Source organism: Desmodus rotundus, chromosome 11 (assembly GCF_022682495.2).
Source record: "Desmodus rotundus isolate HL8 chromosome 11, HLdesRot8A.1, whole genome shotgun sequence".
Lineage (NCBI taxonomy): Eukaryota > Metazoa > Chordata > Mammalia > Chiroptera > Phyllostomidae > Desmodus > Desmodus rotundus.
Genome location: NC_071397.1, coordinates 89,731,942 through 89,745,507, shown reverse-complemented (window position 1 = coordinate 89,745,507; position 13,566 = coordinate 89,731,942). Strand labels below are relative to the sequence as shown.

At 40.3% G+C, this 13,566-nt stretch overlaps 1 protein-coding gene across 1 annotated transcript in view; it reads right to left on the bottom strand.

The window, feature by feature from the left end:
* Nucleotides 1-8,778: 8,778 nt before the first annotated feature.
* The window catches only part of SAMD5 (sterile alpha motif domain containing 5), a 46,702-nt gene continuing 41,914 nt past the window's right edge, over nucleotides 8,779-13,566 (bottom strand). Inside the window, exon 2 of the mRNA XM_053914330.1 lies at nucleotides 8,779-13,350. Coding sequence (XP_053770305.1) covers nucleotides 13,288-13,350 — 63 coding nt within the window. The 3' untranslated portion in view covers nucleotides 8,779-13,287. The remainder of the gene's footprint in view (nucleotides 13,351-13,566) is intronic.

Below are 13,566 nucleotides of genomic sequence, written 5' to 3'. Positions count from 1 at the left end.
GATTCATCACTTCCCTCCACAAACACCTGGGCAGGAGTTGTTGGCGCTGGGGTCCAGTGGAGCTGGTCTTGGTCTTCAGTGTACCTGAAATCCGCTCACAAGCACACTTAAAGTGGCAGTTCGTGCCTGGCTTTTACTTTCATGTCCTCAGCTCCTCCTGTCATACCCAGGCTACTGTACATTTGCATTCCGATACGCCTTTCTGAGTGAAGGAGAAAGGAGAAGCCAGCACTAAATGACCCATACCCACATTTCTTTAGAAACACAATCCCCATGATGGCAAGATTTATGTCCAGTTTTTCCCAGTACTTATAACAGTGGCACAAGTAAGGATCCAAACAGTTGTCGCATGAAAATATGTTGGGCAATGCCATTGGTTATGCATCTTGAGAAAGAAACGTTTGCAATACCCAGCCTATAAAATAAAGTAGGCCTTCTTGATGTAACATTTAAGGATCTCAGGCCTGCTTCCAAGGTATGACCTATACGTCTTTCCTCTTACTTACCTGCTCATTCTAGACTCCAGAGCCACCAGCCAATGTCCTGACCTCTCCAGAAGACTACACACTCTCATCCATCAGGCCTCTGTGCCTGAGGCTCCCCCATCTGGGAACCCCTCCCTCCTTCACTCCACTCCCACCTTCCCACCAATAACCAAAATCCTACCCACCTTTTAAGACTGTTCGTCAAATTATACACATCTTTTCTTTGCTTCCCCACCCTGTTTTAGGAATTTGTTTGGCATTAGTGCCATTTTTTTTTATAGAGTTTGAGGTCGCTGCATGGCCATCTCCTCCTGCATGAGGTAAGGCTCTGTCCCTTCCTCCTGTGTTCCCAGAGAGCCCGGTGCAGTCTTTTCAGGGTGTGCCGCTCCATAAACTCTCCTCAAACTGGGTCATTTAGAAATTCACTGGGCCTTGATTCATCACACGGTCTTAATGGCATAGTTGTCCAATATGAAGATGAATTATGATGACAATGGCCAACATTTACTGGGCACTTACTAGACACACCGCACTGCACAAACAGTTCGTAGAGTCCTGACGTAGGTGAGGCACCTTGCCCAAGGCCACGGGGATTTAGGTGGCAGAAAGGAATTCAAACCCACATCTAACTCTCTTCTTTCCACTGATGTTTGTGTTTTCTTTTCTTCATACCATATTTTATCATCTATAATAAGGATGCATTGGTTTATTTGTTCACTTTGCAGATACTACTCTTGATGTTATGGATAAAATATAAATTAATTAATACCCACAAATAACTTTCAACCTCTACCATGTTTTCCTTTGGATATTAGCTCCAGATTTTTTAAACTACAGAATCTGGACCATAACCCATTAATACACGGTGGGGCCAAAGTAGGCTTACAGTTGTTCAGATGGAAAATAGTCAATAAATAATCATATAAGAATAAACTGTGTTTCTTGAACTCACAGCTGTGAACCTACCTTTGCCCCACCCTGTGCTCACCATTCTTCATGTCTATTATAACCAACTTTCCATCAAGGGGAAAATTAGGCTTAAGTTTTTCCTATAACTAGATAATACCTCAGCATTACTTTTGAATAATGCAGAGAATGGACTCATCCTTTACTGTAAGGACATACTTATTCTCCTATAGTGTTTTATAAGCGATGTGATTTAACAGCTCCTCAGGGTCTCCAAGGTGAGCGGAGAGCAGCATAACCCAGAGTAGGCAGGTTACCCTCCTAACTTAAGGGTGCTTTTCTTTGGGGAGGTGCAACTGGAAACCAGTATGGTATTTTAGTTGCTCAACATTCTTTACGGTTTATGAAGCCAAATCAATTACATATAAATAGACCAAAAACATTCTACTAATACCACAACTAAGCAGCAGAGTAACAAAATAATTAAACCTTAAGCAGCTATTCATTAGTGTTAAAAGATCCAAAGGCATGATTCAAAAACATTTATAAAGCAGAGGGCAGTAAACTTCTGACGTGCAATAAACTAAGTGCACAGTGCTTTCTTGTCCTTCCTTATTCTCTCAGCTGTACATAACTCCACGAAGCAGGCTTTGTAAATGGGTTTCAGCTTCTCTCCACCGTACGACACGGCCAGAGGCTTTGCCTTACTGCCTACATCGCATTTAACAGAGCTATTATTTTGATAGATTGGAGTTTTGTCATAGTGTACGCGATGCCAGAATATAACCTTATCAGTTAATTCCTTTCCAATTATTGGTTAAGATGACACCATGCTTTATGTTATAAAAACATTAAGTACTAGATACTAGATTTTCATATACATTCACTTGCTACATGCTTTAAAAAAATAATTCATCAAAACCAAATACAATCTGGCTATTTCCCTTAATGCAAATGGTGACTATGGTTCATATTAATCATGTCTCTGGGGATTTTAAATGTAAGTATAGACTTAATTTTTCATTCAAAAATCACTTTTTTTGTCAACCCTTTCCTCACACTTCCAAAGTCCAGGAAATGCGCCAAGATTTTCAGAACACATTTACTATTACTATTCTTCAAATGTACTTGGAAGAAGATTAAAGCATAGAAAAATAAAAGTGGATGAATAGGACTTATGGGCTAAAATAGATATATTTGATACATTTTGTTGTCAGTTCCAAGAAAGAAAGAGAGAAAAAGAAAGGAAGGAATGAAGGAGGGAGGAAGCAAGAGAGAGGAAGGGAAAGATAGGAAGGATGGACGGGAGGGAGGGAGGCACAATAATTTCAGGTAATGATTTTAATGTTTCAAACTATGCCTTAATTATATCTATCAAATTATTGACTGACCTTCTTTGTCTTAACATGTATATAAATTCTCCCTTGTTTTGTATTTGATGGGAACAATGAAATGATTTCTAAAGGGAATATTTCTAATGAAGACATTAGGATTTTATCAAGATGGAACTACTGAAATATAGTTTGTTATGTATGCAACTTCTGCTATTGATTCATTAAAAGTATAGAAGAAATTAGGTTGTCTCACCCAAAGTTCCAAATAATAAATATTTGTTCCATAAGTTTCTCAATTTGGGTATCATGTAGAATATTTATAGAGAGTAGGAAGTCCTGGACATTGGTATAATGCTGCCTACTAGTTTTCTCATTAAAAAGAAATTTAAAGATTATCAATAACTTAAGACAAAAAGACAGAATCAATTTGTGTAATCTAAAATGATTTTTATTGGGTTCAAAAATTTCAAAATGTTAATTTTTCTCTTAGGCTCTATAAGGTGATTTCAAATGGCAGTTTAGTACTCTTTATAGAATAGAGGAAAACAAAAGCAAGTAAAAACCAGTGTAAAAAAATACTTGCATTTCAAGCACCTGATATGAGCAATGTGCTTAATACAGGGTACGTCTCTCTAAGACTCACATGTCAACATTTCATGTGGGCACCCAGGATAACAGAGGTAAAATGAATTTCCTACGGTAAGTAAAGTGACAGACAGCGAAGAGAGATGGGTGGTTGAAACTCCCTTGTAACTTCACAGACGAGGATATTTCATGGATTCAAACACATGCATTTTCACATTCAAACATGTGTGAAATCAGGGTGGAGGACAGCAGATGGGGAACTAGAGTGGGTTCTGGTTGGCAGCTAGCGTGCACACGCAGTAATGTGGCAGCCATTCTGGGTGGCACACCCGCAGAGAGGTAAGCCCACGACATTTCAGCTCACAAACCACTTAAGGATCCTCTGAAGAAACAAATGAACCACTGTCTGAAAACCTTCTGCAGACAATCTCAGGTCAGATCAAGAAAATATGAGCACCTAAATGTGTAGAACAGTTTGGGTGACCCCTGAGATGATGGCCGTGCCCTCAGACTTGCTATGTCAGCAATGCCCCTGCAGGCACATGACTTAGGGAGGACAAGGGGCACTGAGGGACCTGAGCTGAGAAGTGATCCAGAGAAGTCTGCCTAAAAAAAGGGGAGGGTTACCTCATGTTTCTTTTTATTTTTATGTATGTTTGTGATAGTTGAAAATAAAAATCTTAATTAGAAAGCAGTACTGTGCAACAGTTGAACTGGCCGCGTACTGGTGTCCCACCCTCTAGGGCACCTCAGACTTGATGAAATGCCTGACCCCTCAGCACCCCTTCTTTTACAATAAATCCCACTCTCGTTATTCTGCTCCTCCCACTTCTTAATTTATGGTCTTTTTATTTGGTCCTATAAATAGAAAGGTTAAGAGGACAGGTTTAAAGACGTACTATGGAGATTCCAATTCTGGCGTTCCTGGCTCCAGGCTGTGTGCCCTGGGGTTGATTACCAAAACCTGGCCTTACCTCAGTGTCCACATCTGTGGAGTGGGGATAATGATCGCATCTACCTCCCAGGGTCCTTGTGCCAACGAGAAAATACATGCAGAGTGTTTTCAACAGTCCTGAGCACATCTTACTATACTTTCCAATGCTGTTCTATAATCAGATCAAGAATGTAAGCTTCTCTCTGAACATTATCTTGAAAACAATTTTAGTTCATGAGTCACAGACCTCTCTTCATGGGTGCCCTCGTCACCCACACTCTCTCCCCTCACCCACACCCCCACACCCCACCAATCCTGCCTCGCTGCTGTGTGGTAAGAACTCGTGTTCTCCGACACAAGACCCTCCTTTAGGGTCATCTTACATGTTATTTTGTTCCGTTTCTACGAGTCCTCTGTGAGGGGGTGTTATTAACCTCACTTTTCAGGTGGCAAAGAGACTGGAAGAATTTAGTGACCTGCCTAAAGTCACTCAGCCAGGTGTGGGGAGCTGGGATTTGCATCCAGGCTTTTGTTTGTGCAAAACTTGACTGTTCTTCCCTCCCTTCCATATGATTCATGCATATCAGGGAATAAAAAGAAAGACAAGTCACGTAATCACTGTATAGTTGCAAGTTTCCTCCTAGGTCAAGCGGTCGTAATTCTCAGCAGCTCTGTGGGATTCAAAACCAGGTCTGAAAAGTCGTGGACTGAGAGTTTTTAACTATTCCACTCTGTTTTTTCTTTGACCTTTCTATTGGTAGAAGGTACAAGTAAACTCTAGAGAAGAAGTAATTATTACCAAGGACAAAATCATGGGTCATGAATTTATATTAAATGTTTCTATAAGGAAGTGTGTCTAAAATACAATCTAAGAGGGAAGTTAATGTTTGTGTAGGCCAGTTTGTCAAAATATTTTTAATTTTGTCTAGTAGTTCCCCATATGCTAGCATGTATGTGATAAGTATATTAATCATAGTTTGATTAGTTTTAATTGCGGAAATAGGTCGATATTTTCTTAGCTTTATCACAGAAAGAGATGATAATCCTCTTACAATTCAGATTAAGAAAATGAGACCAAAATAAAATCATAATTCAAATAGTGTGCCATTTGAGTATTTCTGTGTGCCTTCACAGATTATAATGTTTAATACATTACAGAAAAAGAAAACCTAAATGAGTATGTAAATTCAGTTCATAAATTACTTATATTTATGGTTTTACACAAAATAACACAGCAAAGTAAGAGGACCTAATTAACAAGGAAACCACCCCCCAAGGTGAGCTGCTGATAAAGAAAAACTTCATTTCCTGGGACTTGGGGTGAAAGGCAAGCTGTCGCCTTCCAACACAAAGGTCAGAGCGCCCCTGAAAGTTCCCCGAAACCAGGAAATACCCTGGTGGAACCAACTCACACAACTTCAACTTCAGTGTTAGTTTCCTTAGTGGTGTGAGAAAGTCCATCATTCATGTAACAGGAGTCCAGGGTGAGGCAAAGGCAGGTTCACAGTTGTTCATGTGGAAAATAACACAATAATTAATAAGAAAAATAAACTCCGTGTTTCACGTACTCACAGCTGTAAACCTATGTTTGTTCCACCCTGTCCGAATTATTGAGCCCCTGCAAAATGCCAGAAAATACACCCCCAGGAACTATGGAAGACAAAGTGGGGACCACCACCGGTGGGGACAAACCAGGTGGGTTCACAGCTCCCTGCAGGTCACAGTAAAAAGCTGGACCAGGTCACTAACTTTCTTGGAAATCGCTGAGGTTGTTCAGATACTGTCTCTTTCCTAAACCTTACATGGGCTGTGCTAGGTAATGGTGTTCACTGGCCACTTTTATAGATGAGACAGTGAAGGTATAAAAAAAAAAAAAGTGACTTGGCTACTCACCAGGAAAATCAAGATCGGATTCAGGGCTTCTGATTGAGAGGTCAGGATTTAGAAAAAATCAAACGAATATTCTTCACTCAAAATGGCTGTTTTTGCAAATGCTGTTACGTAGGTTAATTTCTAAAATAAAGTTAAATTGATTGAGCACAATGGATGTGAAAGCATGCACACTGGATATATACAATTCACAATCAGTGCTCATTATTCAACCAAGAAACAGACGAGATCCCACAGACGCCCCGTTACAGACACACGGATACACTTTCAAGCAGAGGAGGTTGGCCGAGAAAGTGGCCATAACTGCGTGGATGCACTCTGTCCTCAGGGCAGTTCTAGGAGGAGGAAAAGAGTCATTTTTGTTTCATTTAAATTTGTTCAAGATTCCTCTCTTAAATTAAAAAAAAAATAAATCCTCAGCGGGGAAGTCTATGGCCTGAAGACTAGAAGGTATTCATTTTCCAAGTTCAGCTGAGATACTTTAAAAATCTGCCTTCTGTGAAGTGATTTTATTAATGATATTTTATCATCCTATTCTTTATTAAACACTTACTAGTTCTTTAAAAAATACATTTTAGTGCTGCCCACCAGTATCATTGACTTTTCTAAATATGCTTGATAGATCAAGGAAGACTTAAAATTTTTTTCATTCAGGTATAGTGGTATACAATATTGTATTAGCTTCAGGTGTACAACAGAATGACTCAACATTTATATGTTGTGCAATGTGATCACCACACTAAGTGTCATAATCATCTGTCAGCAATGAAATTATAACAATGCTATTCACTATATCCAGCTTTATCGCCCACCCCTCCCCATCCCTCTTCCCTCTGGAAACCATTTACCTCTCTTTCCATAAGCCTGTTGCTGTTGTTTGTTCATTCGCTTTTTTTTAGATTCCACATATAAATTAAACCATATGGTATTTGTCTTTCTCTGTCTTATTTCACAGCATGGTACTCTCTAAGTCTACCCCTGTTGCCACAAAGGACAAAGTTTCATTTTTATTGCTGGATAATATTCCATTTGATACATATGTACCACACCTTCATTCACCTATCCATCGGCACGTGTGTTGCTTCCATATCTTGGCTGTTGTAAATACCAGTAATGCTGCAATGAGAGTGGGAATACATGTATCCTTTCGAATTAGTGTTTTCTTTTTTGGTTGTTTGTTTTAAGATAATTATGCAGAAGTGGGACTGCTGGGTGGTATGGTAGTTCTATTTTTAGTTTTTTGAGGAATCTCCATACTGTTCTCCAATAGTAGCTGCACCAATTTCTATTCCCACCAGGGGTGTATGAGGGCTCCCTTTTCTGCACATCCTCACCGACACTTACTTCTTGTCTTTTTGAGGACAGCCATTCTGACTGGTGTGCGGTCGTGTTGCATTTCCTCGATGGTTAGTGATGTTGAACATCTTTTCATATGTCTATTGACTATTTGTGTGATTTTTTGGGGGGATAAGTGTCTCTTTATGTCCTCTGCCCATATTTTGTAGGTCAAGGAAGACTTGAAGCCTAAGGTCGTAGAGCTGAAAGCTTAGGTGGTCAGCTCCTGCAGAGCCCTGGGGCTGCTGGGAGCTTCAGTTTATGCACAAACCTGCTCTAGTGCTACATCTTGAAAAACACCGATCTAAGTTGAAGTTAAGACCAGGGTAGAAAGATGGGATTTTTGGAGATGCCACAGATGACTTCAGGTGTACTTCCTAGGATCTGACATCAGACAGAAGGTCAGAGGGTCGTGGGAAATCTCCATTGTCTCCCGCCAGTCCCAGCTCATCACGAGCATGTCACCAACTCCTGGCACCTTGGTGTTGTAACGACACAATTTCTGAAGCAGATTAGCTTATCCTAAGGTTCTTTTTCATTTCTAAAAGTCAAGCTTTTACATACTTCTTTATAATATTTACTGTCTATCTCTCTGCTTTAAATTTATTTTCCTCGTGTATGCAGTGGGAATAAAAACAGCCATTCACAGTCACCAAAACATATCCCAATGCCATTGGTACATAGCCCAAAACACTACAACAAAACTTTAATATCTTGGGGAAGCTTACCATGTGCGCATTATTTTGCTAAGCATTTGCAACAATCATTCCATTTGCTGAAGGTCCTGAAACCAGGAAGTGGTAAGGCTGGGACTGAACCCAGTAGTAGACCCTTGACCTAACGGCCCCTGCGATGCCACTTCTCTGTAGCTGAATCACAACAATCTTCCGGTGATGGAGATCCAAGGGCGGTGGGCACCACAGCAGGAGAAACTCCACATAGGACCCTGCCTACCACCTAAGACATCCCAACGCCCCCCCCCCCCCATGGTGGGCCACCATCGCTAGCACACCATGCTCTCCCCCTCAGGGATACTTTGGTTGGAACAGGGAGAAAGCCACAACACATACATATGTTAACAATCACATAAAAGCATCTAAGTATATACACCAAAATGCTTTATTTGAATTGTGTATGCAGGACGGGGAGCCTTGTTTTTTCCTTTCTTTTGAGTTAGAACTCTAATTCCCCACGCTAACCATAATGCTATAGTACTGTAAACATTTACATATTGTCAATTTAAACAACGCACACACTCTATCCCATTCATCAAAATGTAAATGACTACAAAAGAAGCCAAGGTGGAACCACTGTGAAAGTCACATTTATTGAAGAACGGACATGTTTGCAAATCACGGGCTGCATGGGCATCCAGTCCACAGTTCAAAATGCTGTTTCATTGTGCCTTCTCATACAATCTCTTTTTCAAACAGTAACTGAAAGCGGAAAATAGTGTCCATTGCAGTTACATACAGAAAACCAAACCCGCAGCTTGCACTTAGAACGACTCTGTGCGCGGCGACTTCGATGTGCACGTGCTGATTATTCGGGGCCAAGCACGCATGTCTGCGTGGGAGGAAATGTCCAGTGAGTAATGGCCGCACTAACCCAAACAGTGCCTCAGAACACTGTCAAGCTCAGGGACCAGGGAGAAACTGCAGTGAACAACAGAATCCCTAACGTTCGCCCCAGTCAGTACACCACCCTGCCCTCAATGCACGCAACACAGCACTTCGCTTTTGGAATAGTAAGGGTGAATTTGTCTGGCAAAGGGCGTGTTACAGAGTACCTCTAGGAAAGACATTTGGCATCTTAAATAATAGTTAAAAGTTGACTTCCGTTGGTTCCAGTGGAAGAAATGTTGGTCAAATTGTCAAAAAAAAAAAAAAATACCACCCAGCTCTTACTGTGAAATTTAACCTCCCATTTTCCTCTAAAAGTTATCTTACAACAATCATAAAAACATTAAAGTTCATTTTCAGGAATTTAAACTACTTAAAAGAAAACATCTATTTTGATAAGTAAAAAGAGTTATGTTGTTCATTTTTCTAAACTACTTTTTTTCTTTTTTCTTTTGTCTTTTAAGGAAATATGTAAAATAGTGATTATAGAGTAGAAACTTAATTTGATTTTTTTTCTCTTTGGAGATTAATAATATAAAGTTGAATAGGAATTTCTAATCAAAGAATCTGAATAGTGTAAGACATCTGATGTAGGAATATCTAATTGATCATTGAGGCTGTTATAAGAGTAAAATTAGAAATTCTAAGAGAGAGAGAGAGCCCAGCTGATTTGCTTTGCTCTGCACAGTCAACTTTGTGTCATTTAATACAGCATCTATTATGGCTTTATTCTAAACTCACGTTGTCAGCTAATCTCTTCTAAGAATTCCCTGTTACTTGGCTATTGGTCTGAATGGAGAACTCGTAATTCAAGGTCAGGCTCTAGATCATTTCTTATTTATATGTCTGGATATTATATTCCACTCTTTATTCCTTATTTACTTTGAAATTCAGAACTCTTCCACCTGCCAGAACATGGTATTTGGACACCTAATTAAATAATATATGTACAAAGTTATATAAACCAAAGAGTCTGTAAACAAATTTAATTTTCTTTAACCTGTCCTTCTGTTACTCCTCAACGCCCAGGCAAGGGACCTGTCTGTAATACTGCAACCCTCCCCCAAGAAGAGCCTCAGTTTTCCAGCAGGTGCTCCCCAGTCACGGGCCACCTGGTTTCTCTTCACAGACAGCGGTGTGCTGATTCACCGTCACTTGCGTCATACCTTGGCTGACTTTACCCCAGATGCAGCTTTGGGGGAACGCCCCTTGGCACTCCTGGATTGTCAGTCCAGTCATAAAATCACAGGAAAATGCACATATGCCGCTCACTAATTTGCACATCAAACTTATAAATCTAGAGCTATTAAAGAAGAGGAAAATTAGAGAGATGCTTTCACACGTGTCTACGTGACTATTTCCCAGACTGGTCAAGGGCTGGCCTTACAAATGGGCCCACTCTTCCACTCAGTCACTACACATTTACTCAACAGCTGCTGTGAGCGGCCACTGCAACTTTTCCTCTTCTCCTTCCTAAAGAAAGCAAGGGGGCCTTAGTCAGGTTAAGGCAGCAATAAGAACGTGGCAGTCTATGCTTCAGTGTTCTTGTCAGTTTTCAGGTAATCTTTGGGAAAAATAAAGAAGGTAACTGAGAGTAAAGAAGGAAAGGGAGAGAGACACGGAGCACCTACTATGTGCCAGGCACTGGGCCAAGAACCGTGTGGGTGTGGGATGCAGAACTCCTAAGCCTCTTAAGAAGGATACGGGGTATTATTTTGACCTAAGACCTGACGAACTCCAAAGTAAAAACTCCATTCTTACTGTTTTGTTGTTGACTTCGCCAACACCAAGGTGCTAGAAACTGCTCGAGTGTGTGGATGAAGAACAGAAACTATTCTAGATGGATGTGAAGAAAGTCATTTGGTGACTCTGCATTCCCTACGCAAGAAATATTCTCTGGGAACAAAACCTTTCTTTTCCCACCTTTGAAGAAAGGTGAGGAAAGAAACTTTCTTTTAAATGAATTTGAAGTAAACTTTCCTATAATCCTCCAAATTCTTCAATATTAGGAAGTAAACATCTGTAATTAATCTCTCTGATGTTCTAGGAAAAACATATCAAGATAGTCCTCTAGTTTTGATAATGTATTTGTCCCTCAACTACTTCCTTTACATTAAAAAATTAAGAATATCATGAATGCTAGATAAAAGAAAAGACACTGAAACAATGACTCTTTTTAAGAGTAATATCGCCAGATACAATTCACAGCAAGACTGTGCTTTTCTCTTATAGTCTAGCTCTTACTTCATCCTGATTGCTTTAGATTGCATCGTAATGCCCATGGTGAAAGTAATAGATTTTTCAGAAACAGGGTTCCTTCTAGCAACAGTTCGGCAAATGTATGTAAGTGTACATCTGTGAAATACATCTGCCACAGACGCGGCACCTGGCAATGAGGTCTCTAACAGGAACCCGGTCATCACCATAACAAATTATATCTGTAATCTATACCGACCCTCCCCCACACTCCTTAAAAATATGGCTTGTTAATTTTCAAGACGCTAGTTCACTAGAAAAGCTAAAGTTTGATTGGAGGATAATCCTTACAAAACTGCAAGCTATGTATATTTAAAGGACAACATGTACATGCTTTTAGCACTTAATTTCCTTGAATTTCCATTAGGAATGCCACTGAGTTTATCTACTACCTAAATTAATCTGTAGAAGTAGCTGAACCCTGTAAACCTTGGATTTTTAAGGCAGTGTTGTAATCACATCGCCCTTGGAGACCTTGCCTGCCTCCCCATTCCTAGGCACCAGCATGCACCGGGAAGAAATGCATGAAGATGTCTTCCCCTTCGAGTGTTCCCAGCTCTTGAGCTTTGTAACCCCGCGGTAAACTTACATCCTTACATCTCTCACGTACTTCTCGGCAGCACAGGAAAGACTCTGCGATACAACACTGCTCAGCTACTCTCAGAAGCTGCCTGACTCTGGAGCTTGTTGCATATCTCGTATCTTTTCTGATGATCTCCTTGTAACTAAAATTTTGGTCCCATCGACATGGTTGCTTTTTCTCAGCAGAAAATAAAACTGCCAATATCCAAAGGCAAGAGCAATAGGAATGAGAAACCCCAGAGTCATCTTAATTTCCTCCCCCCATCTCATTCTACTCTCCTTTTTGGCTGTGGTTGGACAGGGTTCTTAACCCGGCAGAGGTCACAGTTGATCTGAGAGACACAGACTCTTTTCATAATTACCGTTACATTTATTGGGTGTACAGGTTCAAGGTCATGACTAGCTTGGATGTTATGGCTTAACATTAGTCACGTACATACAAAGGCAATGTGTAACAATATTTAAGAAAAGTGTTTGTATCTCTCAGATCAGCTTTGGCCTCCTGAAAGCTCACTGCCACTGCCTCCCTGCCCCCAGGGACCTGCAGCCAGACACCAGGAGCGAGGTGGGGTGAAGCTCTGCCCTGGCCTGGCAGTGCCCGCGGTGAGGAGAACCGGCCCCAAGAGCCGCAGCCGACTCCTGCTCAGGTGTGTATCAGCACAAGGCAGTCCAATTGGTCCTAACACCGAACTTCAGCCAGATCGAATTTAAAAAGAAAAGTTAGAAAAAAAAATTGCTCCTTTGGTCATGTTCCTTAATGTGTCAGCTTTATAAATGGACCTATATATGAAATGACTAAATAAAGTACCTTAAAATAAGAATTCCCTCACCAAACTATTCAGTATAAAGTTATATAAACTATCTCAACCTATGAAACACAGTCCTATATAAAGTGAGAAAATAGGTTGAAATATAAAATTAAAGCTACTCTTATCAAGTTAAAGGTTAATTTAAACATAATGTAATTACTAGCTAATGCCAGAAACCTATTTGTCTGATATTACACTTACAATTAATTAAACCCCAAAACCTTAGCTAAGCTCATTTATTTTCATCAAGAACTCATAGAAGAGAAGCAAGAATCCCAAAATATGCATGACTGTATCTCCCAATGATATGTCCTTTAAAAATGAACTCAGTACTTGTTAACGTGTAATCTTCCACTGCCTCATTTCTAGCTATTGTAAGTTAGTTACCCAGTAGACTGATTATTCCAGAATTTTTCCAAGCAAAAAGTTAAGCTGATGAGTATTTCCAGGGTCACCATCCATTTCCCTTTTTGAAAGAAGGTCCTACATATGCCCTTTTCCAGTCTTCAGGCACCTCACCAGTCCTCCACGAGTTCTCAAAAATGATATCTAGCGGTTCTGTGATGACTTCGGCCAATTCATTAAGTACGCTAGGATGCCAGCCAGTGGGACCTGTGGGTTTGAACATAGGGGGGTTACTGAGGTTCTCCTTCACCCATCCTTCCCCTAGTTCAGCACGGGTTCCTGCTCCTGTTTTTTCAAGTCAGAGTTGTCCCTTTCTGGTTACCGCCTGGACTTTTGAAAAACAGCTTTAAGTTCTGCTTTTTTATCTATTAATTTTCGCCTTGAAGCTAATAAACAAAAGTATACTTTATTCTTCTCAAGCCT